Source organism: Octopus sinensis, linkage group LG18 (assembly GCF_006345805.1).
Source record: "Octopus sinensis linkage group LG18, ASM634580v1, whole genome shotgun sequence".
NCBI lineage: Eukaryota > Metazoa > Mollusca > Cephalopoda > Octopoda > Octopodidae > Octopus > Octopus sinensis.
Window position 1 is genome coordinate 40647153 of NC_043014.1, and position 22500 is coordinate 40669652.

The following is a 22500-nucleotide window of genomic DNA, read 5'->3' on the forward strand; positions in this document are numbered from 1 at the left end:
CCAGTGAAGCGCAAGCTCCTGGTAGAGTCTCCCATGATGGACAAGCTAAAGGACTGGGGCCAGACTAATATGGACCACCTCTTCCTAGAGGTAAAAAAAAAAGGGATTTCTGTAGGGCCAGCAACCCCTACCTTAGAAAAAAAGCAAAGTTACGAAAAGCATCGATGACAATTCAAAACCAACAGGACCTGGGAAAAGAAGACTCTCTTATCAGCTGGGAACATGCCAGTTCAAGCAAAGCTGGAAAAGCAAGGGTCCAACTAGAGAGAAGCAGAAAAGATAACCCAGAACCGAGAACAGTGAAGAAGAGTTGTCGATGGCCTATGCTCTACAGGGAGCGCAGGGCGTTAATAAAATAATTATAATTATACAAACAGAACATAATGACATTTAGATTTTAAGTGAAAAATCATCATTTTTGAAAAAAAGTTTTGTGTATTTGTATGTATAAGTGTATGTATGTGTTGATGAGACTAAGCAATCTTCAAACAATATTGAATAAATGTGGAATCAATATTTATTTCAAAAATGTTTGTTTTCTTTGAATACTAAATCCAACCAGTTGTAGAGTACTACCATTAAAAGCACTAATTCCATACATATATATACGTACATATATAGATACATACATACACACACACACACACACACATATATATATATGTATGTATATATACGAAAGAAGGTTTGAAAATGCAATTTTAAAAGATGTTTATTTACTTTACCGGTTTCACTCTTTGCTACATTGTAACAACCAATAATTAATGGAACCAAACTTCTACATGTTACTTTTGACAATCTTTTTCCAAAGAGTGAAACCGGTAAAGTAAATAAACATCTTTTAAAATTGCATTTTCAAACCTTCTTTCGTATATAATTCCACTCGTGCGGTACCCTACAACTCCACTTTGTTATATATATATATATATATATTATATATATATATATATATGTATATGTATATATATATGAATGAATATATATATATAAGAATCAAACTCACATCTTCAATGCCCACAACAGATGTGCTAAAATCATTAGCTGAGGAACTGCAGTGACTCAAGGGCTTAATGGGCCATGCTAAAGCAACTCATCAAACCTTGATAAGTGTATTGCATGGGATCTCTAGGTCCTTCAGTTACATTACATACCAGAACTATAAAATCTCTTTTTTGTGTATTTAGTTCTGTTTTGTGGTTTTATGAAACCAAACTATTATATATTCATACACACACACACACGTGTGTGTGTGGTGTGTGGTGTGTATATATATATATATGAAATCTTGCTAATTTCAGTCATTGGAGCACAGCCCAATTTCAAAGGGTTTAATTAATTATATCGATCCTAATACTTTGATAATTATTTTACCAAATGTGTAAGGTATCTTGAGCAAGATATCAAGGAATGCAAACTAAGTGGAATGAAATACCACAAATATTCTTTGTTTAATGCAATAATTCTGTCATGCCTCTCTGTATATATATATATGCATGTACGTATATATATGTATATTTATATGCACATACATAAACACACGTATACATACATATATGCACATATAAATATGCATGTATGTAAATAAGTACTGTAATTTACTTGAAGCATTGTTACATATGTAAATGAGATAAGTTTTTGTAAACTCCTCTGAGCAATGCAGGTGAGCAGTTTAGGCAAATATATTAGGTGGTGTCTAGGAATGAAAACCAAAGAGAGGAAAGATATTTTATTACCTTAAGTAGGTTGTTTCATGGTCCTATAACATTTCAAGAAAGGATTGCTTTTTTTTCAAATATTGGGAAGAAAATAATGGTGGAATGTGTTGTAAATAGTTGGTCATTCTAGTCTGTTGTGGAAACACACTAGAATGGCCTGCTTTAAACTTTTTATTTTCCTCCTTCTGTTTGAAAAGGGGGAATTTTTTCCTGAAATATTAAAGTATCGTTAGGTATCTCAGATAATACAATTTAAATATGTAAGGTAATACAATATCTTTTCTGTTTTTGTTTTCATCCATTGACATCACCTTACATATTTAGGCTTAAATCCACACCTGCATTGCTCAAAAATTTTTGCTAACACATATCTTATTATATATATATATATATATTATATATATATATATATGAGTTTCAATATAGTTTCTAACAAATTTCACCTACAAGGCTTGGGTCAATCAGAGTATATGGAAGACATAACTGAAGAATCCGGGTTTTGAGCCCACTGTGTAGACCAGTTGCTGAACCAATCAAATATAGTCATAGAATATCTCCATATCATAAAGTAGCTGAAATACTAGGAGAATGGTCATGTGACTATTTAAGTTGTTGCAGCAAACTATCCTTTCAAATAGTCAGCAATTATGAGAGGGGAGTCTCAAGTAACAACTATCTTGGGACGATTGCTATTTGTAATAGCTTTTGCAAATATCTCTATTGTCATTAGAACAGCCACTCTCATTAGTCATTCTAATGCTAATAAATTATAAAGTCAATTTATTCAGTCCCAATGCTGGCAATGACTTATAGAAAGACCTCAATACCTTATACAAGTAAGCTAATGAAAGCAACGCGAAATTCACAGATGAGATGCTTTCTACTCAGAAAAGTGTACAGGCTAAAGGGCAAAATACTTGTGACCCTAGTGATCATATAGGGATCATATATAAGCTTGTACTACCTCTGAGTAGCTCCTGCGGTTTCTGTGTGGGGGAAAATCATCTCTGATGTTTATTTCACCCATATGTAGATAATATATATTATCAACGGTGACTGTTTAAAAATGTGCTGACACTGGTTTCTCAAACATTATTTTGACTGCATCCAATCAAAGGCCCTTCATTCAATGCATATTTAGTGTACTCAATTGCACAAACCTATAAAACTAGCAACATTTCATGTGTATGTATTTGTGTGTAGGCTTTGAGCTGTACTCATTGTGTAAAATTTGGCAATATTTCATAACACTAGGTTAGAAATGTTGATTTTTTGGTTTGACTTATGAACATTTTTTTTCCACAAGAAATGCTGCTGCTTTATAAAAGAGTGACAACTTGAGCTTTTCCCAGAAGCCTCGTCTTTAAATGTTTAAAAGTACATGTAACTTCAAAGTTTATTGTGATTGGCCTGACTAATGCAAACTGGCATACCACAAAACATAACTACCAGTATGTTAATTACATGCTGCTTATCTATAGAACACTTCGATGAAACAGTATAAAAAAAACAAAAAACACATACACCATGGGGCCCCGGATGATTGATTAGTGTTTGTCAACTGTTGCAAATGGCACTGGTAAATGTCGGCTAATTTTACTGTACTGTTATTTTGAGACAGGCTTATAATGCATATTTATTATTTCAGTATAACCTTACTAACCAAACCTTCGAAACATAACAGTAAATGCCAGTAGAAAATATAGGTCCATAGGACCTACGTGTGTTTTAAAAATTTTTTTAATGCTGTTCTCCATCACATTTAGTGACACGCTAAACCAGAGGAGGTCAACGGTTCAGATTTTACATTTGCTGTTTATGATGTACCCTGATTTGTTTGATGACATTTTAACATTCAAACTCCATCCTATACATCACACACGTTTATACACATGTATAAATTTACATATGTATACATACATGCACATATATATATATTATATACATACACACAACCGTAACTGTATAATACATTTACACATGCAAATGCACACACATATGTTTGTATATATGAATGCTTGTATGTCCAGATTTGTATGAATGTCATATATATATATATATATATACATATGTATATATATACATACACACATATATATATATATATATACATACACACATATATATATATACATACACATATATATATATATATATACGTACATATATATATATATATATACATATACATATATATATATATATATATACATACACTGAGAACTCCATACAGAATGTGTTCCAACTGACATATATAAAAGGGTTCATGTAGCTATGCTCTCAGAAAATCCAAAAACATCCACACCAACCATATACATGCAGCACCAGAAAGCAAGAGACAGCACTTTCTGCATTGCCTGTTGTAAATAGAGAAAATACTATCCCAGATGCGCAACTCCATAAATAACGACAAATGTTGGAGCAGCTATCTCTTGTTTTATACAGTATGCAAATGAATGAGGTGGTATGTTTTTTTTTTTCACACTGATCAAGAAACCCTTTTAACAAGGTTATTTGCAAAAGATCTTTCATGAAATTAGAAAGTTCTCACTGCACACACATACACACACTTGTATACACATGCATATATATATATATATATATATATATATATATATATACACACATACACACGCGTACATGCAAACTTAAGTGTTCAAGTTGACAGGGGCTTTAGAATAATTTTGACCCTTCTCATATTGTTATTCTGAAACTAGCTTTAAAAGAATAACCTTAATCTATCTATCTATCTATCTATCTACCTATACACACATACATACACATATGTATACATATCCATATATAATTACACATACTGTATATATATATATAATGAATTAACCCCGAAATTTGGACCAATACGGTAATAACGGATTGTTTAGAAATTTCTATCGGTTTGTTTCGAGACATAAATTATAATGGTTATTGACAATTTTTGTCTTCTTTTAGGCATATTTGGCATTAGAATTTCTCTTTTGCCCTCATTTTGTAAATTATTTATGAATTTAACCTTTAAAGATATTTTTTGATATGCTGGCCATTGATAAAATTTTTTCTCGAAAAAAAAATTATCCTACATTAGTTATATATATATATATATATACATATATATACATGTGTGTGTGTGTGTGTATGTGTGTATGTGAACTATATATACAAACATACAGACACATCATCTTCATCTTTGCTTCCCATGTTGGCATGGACTGAATAATTCAACAATACTCCAATGGGTTACACCATCCAGACCATGTGAGTGTAGTTTGGATGTGAAATGATGATTATGATATATATATATATATTATATGTTATATTTATATATATATACACACACATATATGCATGTATATGTATACATACATATCATACACACACACACACACACATACGTATTCACATTCATATAATTTTAAGACAACTTTGTTTTCGAACTTAAAGAATATTATCTACTTCTATCTATTGTTCGTATATGTACAGTATGGAATAATTTAAAGAAAAATTGCTGCTATCATTAAATTAATGTTTCATAATATGCTTGTTTTGAAACATGAATTAAAACAATTAAAGGATCCCACTTTTGCATACTCTAAAACTAAGCACATTAAGAATTCTGTTGAACCTATATTTAACTTTGAACCATTTGAACAATCTGCATTTTCATAAATTTCACAATTAAAAACTTTATAATTCTAAATTAAATATGGGATGATTTCATGACAAAATAACATTTATTGCTGCAAAATTAGATTATGCCTAATTTAACCCTTTAGTGTTTGCATTATTCTGCCGAAATTAATGCTTCTTCATACACATTGTTTTGAAACAATCATGCATTATCTTGTATCTATGAGATTTTGATGAGGTAGCTGTTAATTTTTAAAACAATATTGTAGGGTTTGTGTGAGAGACCAGATCTAGCCAGTTTGAACGTAAAACAGGCAGAATACTTTTGACCGGATATGGCCGGTTTAAATGCTAAAAAGTTAAAGATATATAATGAAAGCATATCTTTAAATATATTTCTACTGTTATTAGAACCATATCAGTTCCTATTACCTATATGAGAATATCTTATATAGGCATGAAGCCACAGAATTATACATAAGGCTGAATATAAGGCTATAATACTCATGCTTTAGCAAGGAGTCTAGAAACATAATTTAAACAGGAATGTGGAGTGTTCAGAATGTGAAACCACAGTATGAAAACAAAGGAGCCTTTATTCAGTTACTTGACCTACTATAATTAGCAGTCAAAACTCCATTAAATCACACCTTATCTTCTTAAATAAACATGTTAGGGCAGAACAGATCTTGTTGCACTAGGATATTCTGAACGACTACAAGACAGCTTGATGAATGCTGACTTGGAACTCAGCAACCACAGCCTACAGTTTTTAAGCTGACAGTGTAGGTTTGGTTATGTCTATCTTGTATATCATTGTGATCAAGCAAAACATTTTTATTGTTCCTATTATCTGACATAAACTTTTCCATGTCATAAAACATTATTTCTTAGTGCCTCATTACACTACTCAGCTGCACCCATAAACATATCTTCATGGGAAGATACCAAGGATATCCATTTACTAATATAGTCAACCAAGTTTCTCAATATACAAAGTGGGTGATTTGATTGTCTATGTATATATATAAGGTGACTTCTCATTTGATTTGTGGTATAGTCTGAAAGTATCATATAGATAATTATGTGTATCTGGACATCTTAATTTTAATTGAGCAATTATTTTCAGAGCTGATCACTTAAATCAAGTGAATTTCAATACCATGCCCAGGGATTCAAGACATTAGCTGAAATAAGATTTAAACTAAAATCCATTGGCCAACTGCCCAATATCATAACCTTATAGCGAATGTGCTTTATCTCTCTCATACACACATATGTAAAATCACATACACACACATATAACACTAAACTTTGCTTATTAATTTTTACTAATTTCGTAAATCCTTTCTTATTTAAAATCCAATTTCTATATTCTGCTCAAATTATATAGACATAGATATTAATCTATCATATCAGATTTTTTCCCCTTCGCTTATCAGAATAATCATTATATTTTCTTCAGTATTTCCTACTTATATTCCTAAATATGCACCAGAAATCAACTTTATTAAAAAGCATGTCAAAATAAAAACAAAAGTCTTTTGTTATATCTATAGGTAAAGAAAGCCAAATATTAAATGATTGTGCAGTTGGACACAGTGCTGTTAAAGAAATATGCCTACCTATACAGCTGATACAGTTAGTTCTTGTGGGAAATTTATCAGATCTTTTCATTTCTATAGATTGTATTTCTCTTTTGTTTTATATGAGCAAAATTTAATGTTCACAGATAATTTTGTTAAAATGGGATTATGTATATCATGTTAAAACAAAATTATAGAAAATGATTAAAAATGAGTAATTGTGATTAAGATTATTGACGAACAAAAACAGCAATAACAGATAAAAACAAATTCTTTTTAGAAGCATCCACTGTCAGATAACAGAGGCAGAATCTTTCATACAATGGTTTGTTTTAAATGCAGTTTGAGACCATTTGTCAGGTTATGGGTTTACTGAATTGTTTTAGGATACATAAAATAATATTTCACATAAAAGATATTTTAACCAGTTAACAAAGTTAAGGAAAAAGTACATAACTATACACATAATTAAGGCAGAGAATTCATTTTCTTTCTTTCTTTCTTTCTTTTTTTTTGCTAATAAGAACTATCAATACTTGAAACTATGTTCTCATGTTTGTGTGTGTGTGTGTGTATGTGTGTGTGTGTTGTATGTGTATACATACACACACACACATACATGTATACATGTACTTACATACAAACACATTCATAACAATGGTGTGACATTATATATATATATATATATATATATATATATATATATATATATACGCATATAAACAAACATACATTTCATGTTTCTTTATATGCATGTGCACACACACACAAGCAATATAAGCAATACTTACAAACATATACATAAAAGCAGTACAAACATATATGTGTGTATGTATGTATATATATATACACACATACAAACGCACACACATATATATAAAAGCAATACATACAAATTTTACAGAATATGTATACACACAAGCAATACATACTAATATATATTTATATATATATATATATATATATATATATATACAGACAAACAATACATACATATAATACATATACACATATATACATACATATAAACATATACATACATATATATACATATATATATATAAATATATATATACATATATATATATACATATATGTATATATATACATATAAATATACATACATATATATATATACATGTATATCTGTATCAATTTTATGAATGAGCATCAAGCTATTTCTTTCAATTTATTTCATCAAAACCATTTTGAATATGGAAATATTTAGACTCAGTTAGTAAAACAAAATGAAAAAAAAAAAAATCCTCTCCGAAAAAATTAAAACAATTCATTCAACATAAAAATATCTTAAAAAGTAGCCACTTATTCTTTGAAATGATTTGCTTAAAATAAAATAACTTGAATGGTGTTGCATAAAAATGTATATTTAAACATTTCAGTATTGCATTATTAAAATGATTATTCTAAAATACATTATTTAAAATTTGATGACATTAGAACTTTATACTGTTGTATCTTATTTCCTGTTTTGCAAATATTTCTGAAAGATTTCAATGTACTAATCCAAAAAAATTACTTAACTATGTAATTACTTCCCTTTATATTTAATTAGCTTTCATTTAAGGCCTTGCTAGGGAATTCTTAAATTAAATATCACAGACTGTATGTCTACTGATCCATGTTAAAATTACTAGAACTTAATTATTTTTTTTATAACTAAGAACAAACGATTTTACTGTTCTTTGCCTAAATCTTAAAATTTGAAACTGAAGCTACATCAACCTTTCATAGTGACTAAGGGGTACAAATTTTAGTATCATTGGTATATATATTGTTCTAAAAGAAAAAGAATTTGATATTTCAAGAAGCAAGATCCAATATTTATACAATGAGGAACCCTGTGCTAAACATTACACATTTCTTCTCATAGCTCACCAAAACATATGATTATTTTTTTTAACTGAACTGATTCATGCTGGTGCCATGTGGTAATTTTTAATTGTTTCTTCAAATTTCTAGAGGGAACAAATTATTTCTAAGGGATATCATAATGGCTGTAAAAGGGTTTGAACTCAAGACACTGAATCCAGTAGTTCAGCACAGTACCTTAGTATGTTACAGCCAGCCACTGTGCTTTATTTAGTATTATGCATAAAGTGATATTTATTTTCACTATTTGCATTTCAAAAATGATTTGGTAGAAACAATTTAAATGTTGACTAATGAGTACTGTATATATTTTACCAAAAACCACATCATTTCATATTCTCTATACGGAATGCAGAGAATGAAGCATTAATATATTTATGGAAATGATTTCTAGAATTATTTATATATTTTGGAATAAGAGATTTTCTTCAGAAATGATGAGGTTTTAATCATTTGATATTCCTATCTTTGAATTTCACTTTTTTTTTTTCATTACAATTTTTCATTTTCTAATGAAATTTTTAACTGGAACTATATTTCTAGCTAGTCCACAACAACAATATAACAATGACAATATATATATATTATGCACTATAATGATTTTTATCTATTCTATTGATACTATTTACAAGATTTGTAAACTTTTCAAATTCACAAGAATTTTATTAAAATTTGTCTGGCCTGATAACTTAGTGTCTTTCATGCCAACTGCAAACGTCTTGATCTATTTTATTTTTATCAGTATTTTTCATAAATTTTCTCAGTATTTTCACAACCACATTGACAACACTTAAACAATCACAATATGCTTTGATATCAATAAATCCAGTATTATACAATGCCATTCTGAAACTTTATCGGGGGATCAAAAATATTTCTGTGTAATTAGATTGTTTTGTTCATTAGTATTCATAAAACCAGAATTCTTTTCTAGTTTATATGTTTTTGTATCAATCTAACTATATAACAATGGTAGTAGTGTGGGTGTTGGAGGAAGGGGTGGGTGGGCTGAGAAAGAGAATGTCTATACATCACAAAGAGGAAGATCCCTCTCAATGTATTACTGTTACAATGTTGATGGCAGGATATCATAACAACATTGTTAAAAATAATGAAAGTCAAAATTCTAACGTCTAAAGCCACAGAGTAATCCAGAATATCTATTCTTCTACAATTACTAATTTTTATTTATAGTAGTGTATATACATGTATACTGTGTGTGAATAAATTTAATATTTTGTTTTTACTAATCAGGTTTACATTAACTGAACAACAAACACTTTATCATTTCGATACTTAAAATATATTACAGATAATAAAGTTGTTTTTTAATTTTTCTCATGGAAAACTAAGGAATATACTGACTAATATTAAACATAAACACTTTCTGTATAATTTGATTTTTCACTTAAAATAAACATTTAAAGGTAAAGAAACAAACGGGAATTTTTCTACTGAAATTACTTTAGCATTAAAAATGTTTATCCAGGAACATTTGTATATATATATATGCATTGATTTTATCATTTATATATATAGGAAACAACATGAAATATTAAGTCATTTGGATGGTAATGATATTTACATAGGAAAATAATAATTGGTAATGATATGTCTTTTGTACATATTTGCTGCTTGGGCGCTTAAAGCGAAAAAGATCAATATATATATGTATATATATTGAAATCCTTGTGAGATATTTTGAGAATAGTAATGTTACTTGATTGTAAAGAGGGAGTTCTAAAATGCCCCATAACAAAGACATTTAGAAAGTAATTGTATTGGATCTCTCTATAATACTGTTACTACTATAAAGTATCACTAGTACTTTAACACAATTATTTTATTTCTCGGTTTATAATGATATATTAATATTTCGTATGTAATGTAAATATGGATAATTAAGTAGAAATTAAAATGCTTCTTTATGCCTAAGAAAATCATTCTTTATTAATGATACTTATAATTACTTAAATTGCATCTTTCACGAGTAATTTTATTTGCTACTTAAATTGATCTATTCCACCAGGATCATATAATTATTATTCCCACCAACAAATTAGGTACCTGTAACATAATCAGCTATAATCCTCCACTAAAAAAAAATAATAGGTCAATAGGCCTTTTGTTAATATAAGAAATCATTAGGCATGCAACTTGCCTAATCATTAATTCTATTTACCACAGGGAAGTTTTTGCTTATAAAGGTCCTCCATAGATTATTGATAAGGCCACTATATCCTATATCTAATTATATTTTCAGTAAATATTGCAAAACCATAACCATATTGAAAAATAAATATAATTAAAGATAAGTTCCCTTTTCAAAATCTTTCAACTTAGAATACAGAAAATCTTGTCGAAATATTTTGGTTGGCAGTATAATATGTCATGAAATTCTTTTAAATTATTAACTTTAAAATACTGGTAGTTTTTTATCAACATTATCAAAGTTTTCCTAATTTAGAATTGGTGAACTTATTTTGAATGTAATTGTGGGTCGACAGAAACGTCCAAAGAAAGGTTTGCTATATGATAATGCTGTAGTTTTTATGGTTGGTATCATTTGATAATGGTTTGGATAACTACTTGGTAATAAATGAGAAAAAGAGATCAGCAGAAAAATAAGCAATCAAAATGGCCACAAAATCTTTTCAGCAATTTATCAAACAATTTCTTATATATTAACAATTATTTTTTTCTCTCCAATGCTCTAAAGCTAATAGATAATTTAAATTATCAATTAAAAGTTATAGTAAATTTAGTAGGTAGAATAATATTTTCTTCTCCTATCAAGAATACCGTAGCTAATTTTTTGGGTTGTGAAATAAATGACAAAGAAATAGCCTCACAAACAGTTTCAATACAAAATAAAAACAACAGCATTTTAAATATTTATCACTGGTTCAATATTTTCATAAACAATTTTGTGGATTTGGTTAACGAAAGGGTGAAAGATAAAATCGAGAAATGGTCCAAAATTGACAATGTTGAAACACTAATTTGAATATTTAATGTCCGTAAAATCACTTTATTAGTTTTAATTGTAATTCATAACAAGGATTTTGCTATCTTCCCTGATATTAAATAACAATTGATTGAATAAGCATTTCAAGTAGTTGTTTTTTATAAATTGACCCAAATAGTAAAATCTTGCATCAAATAATTTTAAGAAGAGATATTTCAAATATAAAATGTCTTTTGAAATTACTATATGTTTATTTTAGGTTGGATTAAATTGGTTCAAAAATAGTAGACCAATTGTTGACTTCAGGTGTTTATAAAGCAACAAAATAAAAACTGAATAAACACAAGTAATTAATAGTTAATTAGATTTATATAAGTAGGGTAAAGAATATCTGTGTCTAATCTTTGCAATTTTGATCAATATCTTTCAAAATCATAATTATATTATTCTAAATATGGCTAATTTCAGGCCATTAAAGAAATTTTAATTGCTAATACTATTGATGTGTATATTGATGTTTACAGACTGATTAAATCTGGGTGGGTGTGAGGAAACAAGGATAAATTATTATAACTTAATATCTTTTTTTTTTATCAGTGATAAGGTCTGATCAAAAGATAGATATAAGCCTTAAATTTTAATATTATCCATTGCACATGGAAATTGTAAATAGAAAAGATTTCTTAGTATAAACATTTTATGAAAGTAACTGAAAAGCTCTGTTCAAAACTTATATCTCTTTACAGCACACAATCAAACTGCCCTATTTTATAAATTATATTAATTTATTTTTACCAACTAGTGCAGCACAACACTAGTTTCTTTGGATTCTAATTTTTATTTATTCCATAATTACTTTCTAGTCTATTTATATAACATATAGCATTTCAGAAGTAGAGATATCTGTTTTATAAATTATTTTGATTTAAAAAAAAAATGAAATGATTCATTCAATATATTTCAATGATGTAAAAACCAATGAATATCTTGAAGGAACCTTTAAATAACTCTACATTTCTAAAACTTATTAATAAGCAAATCTAATAAAACAATCACTTTCAAGTTCCAACTACTTGTATTTAATTTGAACTTAGCTGTAATAAAATTACTTAGGTTATAACTATGTGATCTTAATGAGAGAAAGTAAAAAAAAAAAACAATGTAATTTGAGATTAAATTGTCTTTGTATGTTACTTACAGAATGAAATAAGCTATATTCATCAATTTTGAACCAAATATCTTAATTTTTATTCTTTCTTCTTTTTTCTTTTTATTAAAGTTGCATTAAATTATTGTTTAAAAAATAATTCAGAACCAGAATTGCCTTTGGCAGAAATTTTCTGGTATCTTTTTCATTCTCGTAAAGCCATTTCTCGTTCTAATTTCTTTATCTTAAGTTGATGATATCGTTTCTGTGCTTCCACTCTTTGAGAGTCTACACCATAGTAAGCCAGTTGAGCCTCTATTCGTTTTTTCTCCATTTTATATAAATTAGTCTCGGCTTCAATTCTATGTTTATCTGCAACCAAAGTATCAAGTTCTAGTTTAGTAACTTCATCCGTTGATTGTGATTTTCTTTTCCTTCCCGCTGCAACTGTAAGCCGATTCATTAGAGGAGTTTCTTCCAATAGTCGTCGAGAGGGTTCTATGATGTCTGGGATATCTCTGTCTGTTTGCATTCCAATTTCATGAGTCCGGAAATAGTATTCACCGACACCAAAAGTACGCGTTCTAAGGCTTGGACCAACAGACACTTCGTGTGTTATTACAGCTGGTTTCATATATTCATAAAATCTGACAGGTGATGTTGCAGTGTTGCGTTTGTGACATACTGATTTAGAACTCATTTCCATTTTTCTAATCGTTTGGGCAACAGGTGGCCGTTCAGGTAATTTGAAATCAGCTGCCACGGCAATGTCATGCGTTAGTAACTTGGCAGTGATGGAAATATCTTTGGTTCTCACGCTTGCTGTCATAGTTGAAGCATCCTGAGTAATTGGCTTTGTAACACTTGGTGTGCGTGGAACTGTTCCCACATCTCGGAATCTGGTTGGCTCAACATATTCTGGCTTGGTTTCAATTGTTTGAGTTGCAGCATCTTGAAGAATTGGGGCGATTGTTTGTGTACTATCTTCAGTGAGGGGTCCAAGACCATATTTAACATTATCTGAAAAATAAAACAAACAAAAAAAATTAGATATAAATTTTAAAGTATCAATTTGCACTAATAAAAACTAGAAGGGATTTCAAGATGTCTCAGTTAGATAATACATTGCAAATGGTCCTTTACATGACAAAAATATTTATTATATAAACCATATTAGATTTGTAAATGCCTTTGTATTATCAAGCAAGAAAATATTTCAGCTCCCCAAAACTAGTACTTTTCTCTAAAGCTTAGCTGAACTTGACAATAGAGTTCTGCTCTCACATCTTATTTCTTTACTGCCCACAAGGGGCTAAAGACAGAGGGGACAAACAAGGACAGACAAACGGATTAAGTCAATTATATCAACCACAGTGCATAACTGGTACTTATTTAATCGACCCCAAAGGATGAAAGGCAAAGTCGACCTTGGCGAAATTTGAACTCAGAACGTAGCGGCAGACGAAATACCACTAAGCATTTTGCCCGGCATGCTAACGTTTCTGCCAGCTTGCCGCCTTTCTGCTCTCATATCTAACATGGTACAGATACTACTCACATAGTTATCATAGACCACATCCAAAGGAAGGCCAATTGAGTGATTCTCATTAAGTTGCTTACCAATACACTCTGACCTTTGGTTGCATTATACATTTCATCTATATACTCTATTTTCGTGCTGGGGTATATCTGTTGAGGTTGATGACTGAGATCCTCAGGCAAGATCATTGTCACACTTGAGCTAAAGCTAAGTGCATTGAATGGTTCACAGTATTTTAACCATGTGGTGAAAAGAACACTAAGACTACAGAAACTTTAGACTGTGTTGCAACTCAAATTTAAAACATATCTCTCTATAAGTGGTGCAAACTTCAGAATTGATGATTTGAAATGATGGTGACTTGAAATGAATTCAAAACTGATGGTAACTTGAAATTAATTTAAAACTTGCACTTTTTATGGTGAAAAACTAAAGAAAGAAGCGTTTATGCTGATTGACAATATAGTCTCTTCTAATGGCATAATCAAAACTTATGTGAAACTGGCTTTCACCAAAAGCACTTTATTTTCATTGGCTCCATTAATTGTTGTTCCATTTATAGTAAAATGAAAGCTGATGGTACAACAATGTTTTTTTCAAAGGGGTCATATTAGCACAAGTTGAAATATGCAGGCTATAAGATTTGTGGACTTTGAATTTTGTGCTTTCATCATCATCATTATCGTTTAACGTCCACTTTCCATACTAGCATGGGTTGGACGATTTGACTGAGGTCTGGCAAACCAGATGGCTGCACCAGACTCCAGTCTGATCTGGCAGTGTTTCTACAGCTGGATGCCCTTCCTAACGGCAACCACTCCAAGAGTGTAGTGGGTGCTTTTACGTGCCACAAGCACGGGGGCCAGTCAGGCAGTACTGGCAACGGCCACGCTCAAATGGTGCTTTTTATGCGCCACCTGCACAGGAGCCAGTCCAGCACCACTGGCAGCGACCTTGCTCAAATGTCTTTTCATGTGCCACCAGCACAAGTGCCAGTAAAGGGACGCAGGTAATGATCACGCTCGAATGATGCTTTTTACATGGCCACTGGCACGGAGGCCAGTTTGTTGCTCTGGCAGCGATCATGCTCGGATGGTACTCTTAGCGCTCCAGTAGCACGGATGCCAGTCATCGAATTTGATTTCGATTTCACTTGCCTCAACAGGTCTTCGCAAGCAGAGTTTAGTGTCCAATGAAGGAAAGGTATGCATAAGTGGGCTGGCTTTCTGTGTAACAATTGCTAGGGTGAAGTAAACCTGTAATCTATTTTCCAAGTGGACAACAAGTGGTTAGATATGGAGTGTCTTCATTAATAAGAAAGGAACAAAAGTGCCAGAAAGTTGCATTACTTCTAATGCACTGATTTTGCTGGAATTGGGAACTTCATCACAGCAGTTTTGCTGTGTGAGAGCAACTATGATACCTGAGCCCTTCATAGCATATTCGATGAACTTTTACATCATTGAAGAACTCAAAATTGATGTGCACACCGAATGTCATGTTCAAGATTGGGCACTGAGGAAATGTTCATTTGTTGTCAATTTCATGCACTCCAACCTATTTCTTTATTGCCCACAAGGGGCCAAACAAGGACAGACATAGGTATTAAGTCGATTACATTGACCCCAGTGTGTAACTGGTACTTAATATATCGACCCCGAAAGGATGAAAGGCAAAGTCGACCTCGGTGGAATTTGAACTCAGAACGTAACTGCAGACAAAATACCACTTAGCATTTCGCCCGGTGTGCTAACGATTCTGCCAGCTCGCCGCCTTCATGCTGTCCAATCAACGATAAGAAACTTCCGTCTTCTGTTGCTAGATGTTTCAAAGGTTTGGGTTTCCTTGGTAAATGATTTTTTTGGAAACTGCTTGGTGCCTTTGCTGTTTTCATTGTAAAAGTGAATTTCTGCAGAGGTCATTATAGGGAGGTTGAACTATCTAGGTTTTTAACAATATTGAATAACACTATGGAGGTGCCTCAATAAAAGTATCCAGCACATGCAGTAAAGTGGTTGGTGTTAGGAAGGGCATCCAGCCATAGAAACCAAGCTAAATCAGACTGGAATCACAGTGCAGCTCACCGGCTTGCGAGCTGTGGTCAAACTGTCCAGCCCATGCCAGCATGGAAAACAGATGTTAAAGGATGATGATGATGTTGATGATGTTGATGATGATGATAATGACTTTATTTCTGCAAGAATCTGGAAGCTATGAAAATTTGATGGAATCAATTTTTAATGGAGTAAATCCTGTTAGTTAACCAGATCAAAATGTTAGAACGTGGAAAGCCTTCCTTTTCCACAACACTGATGAGGTAATAACATCTATAACAAACTCTAGAATAAAGGACTACATTTGGCACTGACCATAATTTGAAATTTGCATCCACAGAATTTGACTTTCTGTATCAGTCCTACATTAATTGAGTTTTCTGCTAAACAGAGAGAGAGAGGGAGGGATGGAAAAGAAGGGAGGGATGGTAAATAGATAGCAAAAAGGCGGCGAGCTGGCAGAAACGTTAGCACGCCGGGCAAAATGCTTAGCGGTATTTCGTCTGCGTTACGTTGTGAGTTCAAATTCCGCCGAGGTCGACTTTGCCTTTCATCCTTTCGGGGTCGATAAATTAAGTACCAGTTACGCACTGGGGTCGATGTAATCGACTTAATACCTTTGTCTGTCCTTGTTTGTCCCCTCTGTGTTTAGCCCCTTGTGGGTAATAAAGAAATAGGTAAATAGATAGCAATAGGGGTGGGAGTGGGGAGAGGGGGAAGGAAAGATGGAAATAGATGACAATAAGGAAGAAAGAAACAATAAAGACTAAATGGAACAAAGCGATCAATGAGGAACAAGAAAGAGAGGAATAATTATAAAAAACAGAGATTCAGCACTGTGGTGGCAGCAGAGAATAGGATACCACATACAAAAGACAGTGGGAAAGTAAAGGATAGACATACTCACACAAACTTCCTCACGGACAAAATAGAAATATACAAATATACACATGCAGATAAATATCATAAACATCATCGTCATCATCTTTTACTCTTTTACTCTTTTAATTGTTCCAGTCATTTGACTGTGACCATGCTGGAGCACCACCTTTAGTCGAGCAAATCGACTACGGGACTTATTCTTTTGTAAGCCAGTACTTATTCTGTCGGTCTCTTTTTGCCGAACCGCTAAGTGACGGGGACGTAAACACACCAGCATCGGTTGTCAAGCAACGCTAGGGGGACAAACATAGACACACAAACATACACACACACACATATATATATATATATATATATATATACGACAGGCTTCTTTCAGTTTCCGTCTACCAAATCCACTCACAAGGCTTTGGTCGGCCCGAGGCTATAGCAGAAGACACTTGCCCAAGATGCCACGCAGTGGGACTGAACCTGGAACCATGTGGTTGGTAAACAAGCTACTTACCACACAGCCACTCCATCTTTTTAACATACATTTTCCCATGGTTTTGTAAGGGTCAGATGCAGTTTATTGAGACTGATTTTCTAAGACCAGATGCCCATTCTGATGCCAACATGTTTCCAAGCAATGAAATACTTCCCCATTGACAAAGAGAGAGACATGTTTTTCGGAAAAGATTGATGTACTTGAGTCAAGTACATCAACATCAAAATAAAAATCAAATGGAAATTGTAGTTGTGATACCCGTGCCAGTGGTACGTAAAAAACACCATCCAAATGTGGCCAATGCCAGCACCGCCTTGACTGGCGTCCACACTGGTAGCATGTAAAAAGCACCAACCAATCGTGGATGTTGCCAGCCACCTCTGGCCCCTGTGCCGGTGGCACGTAAAAAGCATCCACTACATTCACGGAGTTGTTGGCATTAGGAAGGGCATCCAGCTGTAGAAACACTGCCCAATCAGACTGGAGCCTGGTGCAACCTTCTGGCTTCCCAGACCCTGGTCGAACCATCCAACCCATGCAAGCATGGAAAATGGATGTTAAACAATGATGATAATGATGATGATGATAATGATTACAGTCACGCCTTATATATATATATTCTTTTCTTCTTTTATGTATTTCAACCCAAAGGTTGTGATACATATGTATTACACACAGTATATATATATATCAGGGTGATCACGGTGATATATATATATATATATATATATATATATATATCACCGTGATCACCCTGACCGACCAGGCTATCAGATGTTGCTACACATCGCTGGTCACAATGTGCTTCGCCTTCAAATGACGCCACCCCGCTGGCTAAGATAGCAGGCCAACAGAAGAAATAGTGAGAGAAAGTTGTGGCGAAAGAGTACAACAGGGTTCACCACCACCCCCTGCCGGAGCTTCATGGAGCTTTAGGTGTTTTCGCTCAGTAAGCAGGAATCGAAACCGCGATCCTACAACCGCAAATCCGCTGCCCTAACCACTGGGTCATTGTGTCTCCATATATATATATATATAAATCTTTAAAATATACATAGCTATGTACACAATATATGTCATTTACCATCATAATGTAGTATGATTAGTCGAGGGATTGAAGTAAAATGCGGTTAGTTAGTCTCTAACATAAGCATGGCTTGTATAGAAAATACAGATGACTTGATAATTGATCAATAAATTTTATTAATCAATGCATCAAGTAAAGTGTGTCCTATATCGAAAGCAACAAACATTGCTTATAATGTGATAATCAAATGTATAAATAAAAGGATGGAAGAGACAGTAGAGAAGTATAGCTGTTTCAACAGCACATCAGATGCGTCTCAAGCATCATTATAAATGTTTGTAGCTGTCAAGTGTGCTTTTTGTTGTGTACATATGGTTTGGTCTTTTGGTAGAAGATTAGCATTGAGAGGATTCTTGACTGCTTGAGCTACTTTTGTGTCCTTGGCATAGCTTGCAAGAGTTGGGTATATCTGATGGTATGTCTGAGAGGGGTAAGCTGGCAGAAGCGTTAGCACGCTGGGCGAAATGCTTTGCAGTATTTCTTCTGCCGTTATGTTGTGAGTTCAAATTCCGCCGAGGTCGACTTTGCCTTTCATCCTTTCGGGGTCGATAAATTAAGCACCAGTTACGCACTGGGGTCGATGTAATCGACTTAATACCTATGTCTGTCCTTGTTTGTCCCCTCTATGTTTAGCTCCTTGTGGGTAATAAAGAAATAGGTATATCTGAGAGTGGCATCATAAATGGCAGTTGTTGTTTGTTCCTTCTCGAGTCATGCCTGGCCCATAAGGGTCGGTTTCCCGGTTTCTTGGCGTATAAGTTCCCCACCTGGACGGGACGCCGGTCTATCGCAGGTGAGCTGCATGCAAGATGCAGGAGGAAAGAGTGAGAGAAAGTTGTGGCGAAAGAGTCCGCAGAAGTTTCGCCATTACCTTCTGCCGGAGCCGCGTGGAGCTTAGGTGTTTCGCTCATAAACACACACACATCGTCCGGTCTGGGATTCGAACCTGCGATCCCTTGACCACGAGTCCACTGCTCTAACCACTTGGCCTTGTGCCTCCACATAAACAGCAGTAGACCAAGACAGCTCCCTGAGACATTTCACTCCCTGTTCATGCTAGGGCTCCACCAGTTTCTGTCTTTTAAGAAGTCATGTAACCACTCTCCCAGTTTTCCAACTGTGTTGAGTCTTCACTGTTTGTGATGTATGATCCCATGATCAATCTTATCAAAGGTCTTTGCAAAGTTGAGATATATCACATCCATGTTTGAGTGATTTATAAGTTGTTTCAGTACTCATTCATAATGATGTAGAAGCTATGTAAAGCAGCTTTTTTCTGAGCAGAAGCAATACTGGCTGTCAAGGAGCAAGTTATTATCTTTGACGAACTGATCAACTTCCTCCTAATGATTTGTTCCATGAATTTGTTGAGATGAGGTTACAGTGATAGGCCTAGAATTTTTAGCATCTGCTCTACTTCCTCCTTTATGCATAAGATACATTATGCTCCTCTTTAATGTTCAAATAGTTTACCACTTGCAAGGTGGCCTTGGAAGAGAATCTGCAGCAATCTTGCTAAGGCCTCTTTGCATTTGGTTGATATCATCATATTAGATTCCTCTATCTTGATGCAAGTGATAATTGCCATTCATTTGTATAGAACCGTAGTATCAAAGAACTTGTTCAGCATATTTATTTGCAAGTGTCCCAACAGAGAAATAAAATCACTTTTGTATTGCATATTCACTATTTCACTTATCCTTCGGGAGTCTGCAATCAGTGAGCCATTTCCTTTGAACAATGGCTCTATCTTGTACTCTATATAAGCAAATCTTTTGTAGATCTACAGCAAAGTTTGTCTTTACATTTTTTACAGATGAGGCTTCTTTTTTCAGCCCTCTCCATTTCACAGGCTGTGCTCTAGGTTCAGTTTCAACTTCAGACAGTGCTTGTTTAAGACAGGATTCCTCACTGAGACCCATTTAGATGATTTGAGATTTTTGTTCATTGTGCTATTAGAATCTTCCTATCTTATGGAATTACGTTTTTCTGTTGGTTTGACATTTTCTCTGGAACAAACTCACTGCAGATATATTGCATGAATGTCATTAAGTGTCAGAGTTTTATGTCAGTACCCTGCATAGAGAGACTGGCAGATTGCACGCTGTGCCGGTGGCACGTAAAAAGCACCCACTACACTCACGGAGTGGATGGCGTTAGGAAGGGCATCAAGCTGTAGAAACACTGCCAGATCAGACTGGAGCCTGGTGCAGCCTCCTGGCTTCCCAGACCCCGGTCGAACTGTCCAACCCATACTAGCACGAAAACAGACGTTAAACGATGATGATGATGATATATATATATATATTATATATATATATTATATATATATATATACATATATATTGATGTTTTATAATATACTAAAATAGATATCTGTGTATCATATCAGACTTATATACAGCACTAAAAGACATGTTGCCGTGGTTCTTTTGGGTGAAGAAAATATGTCTTCATAGACATACTATCTCCATCTTGGATGAGAACACCATCCAAGATAGGGACAAGCACCAAGGACCCATGTGGCTGATTTGATAATTGCTGAGGTTTTGCTCTGCATGAAACCAATGGTAGCTTTGTCAACCCACAAATAAATAATATTTATCCACCAATGCAGTGTTGGGCATTCATTCTCACTGTTTGATATAAGCATATATATATATATAATATATATATATATATATATATATATATCTATATATATATATATATATATATATATATATATCTGCAAATGTAATATGTGACAAATATTCGATAGCCAAGAGATAAAACTCTGAGTTTCAGATGCCGAGGTGAAAATCCACACCACCATCTCTTCAGTTATCTGGCCATCGGAAAAACGCTATTTAGACAAAAGCGCTATTCGAATGACCACTAATTAAGGTAAGGAGGTAAAAGTTCATAGTATACGCGTAAGCGTGCCTGTTCATACCTACACATGTGTGCATGCACACCCACGTGCATACGCATACATTCATCCACCCTCACTAGAAAAACGTACACAGCTTCACTCGCTTCTTTCGCCAATTGTATATGCATATACATACAAACCCCCACACACACACGCGCACCGTAAACATTCATACATACGTCTACATACACACAAACACAAGAAAAAACAGGGTTAAGGGTAGCAATACAGAAAATATATATATGGTGGTTGTCTACTCCTTATGTAGAGTTTGACCACCTCCTGTACTTACACCTTAGCATCATCATTGCATCTGATGTGGCTTTTTAAACCAGAGAATGTTCTGAAAAGACACCCACATAGATTGCATATCTGATTTGGACCACCAAGAGCTGCAGATAAATTCTGCTCTTTGTGGATCTTAAAATATCTTTTGAGGCCTCTGTTGGATTTGCAAAGTTTCCACGAAGGCACTGGATCCGTCGTTGTTGTGAGCTAATGCAATATATATACATATATACACATGTATATGTACAGACACATACACATATATAATAATTGACTTATACTTATTCGACCAAATTTTTATTATTGTATATATATATA

The 22500-nt window shown here is 33.2% G+C and overlaps 1 protein-coding gene and 1 long non-coding RNA gene across 4 annotated transcripts in view; one reads left to right on the plus strand and one right to left on the minus strand.

The window, feature by feature from the left end:
- LOC115221199 (serine/arginine repetitive matrix protein 1) overlaps positions 1-22500 on the minus strand; it is a 200128-nt gene that overhangs the window by 32253 nt on the left and 145375 nt on the right. The window contains exon 6 of one of the 3 annotated variants that reach the window (XM_036510907.1): positions 12924-13950. The exons of 1 other annotated variant lie outside the window; for it this stretch is intronic. In XM_036510907.1, the coding sequence (XP_036366800.1) occupies positions 13136-13950 (815 nt within the window). In that variant the 3' untranslated portion in view covers positions 12924-13135. Of the gene's footprint in view, positions 1-12923; positions 13951-22500 lie in introns of those variants that run through there. One more of the 3 variants, XM_029791358.2, reaches the window with a different exon arrangement.
- The window catches only part of LOC118767003, a 43545-nt gene continuing 25057 nt past the window's right edge, over positions 4013-22500 (plus strand). The window contains exon 1 of the long non-coding RNA XR_005002924.1: positions 4013-4179. This is a non-coding gene — a long non-coding RNA (uncharacterized LOC118767003). The remainder of the gene's footprint in view (positions 4180-22500) is intronic.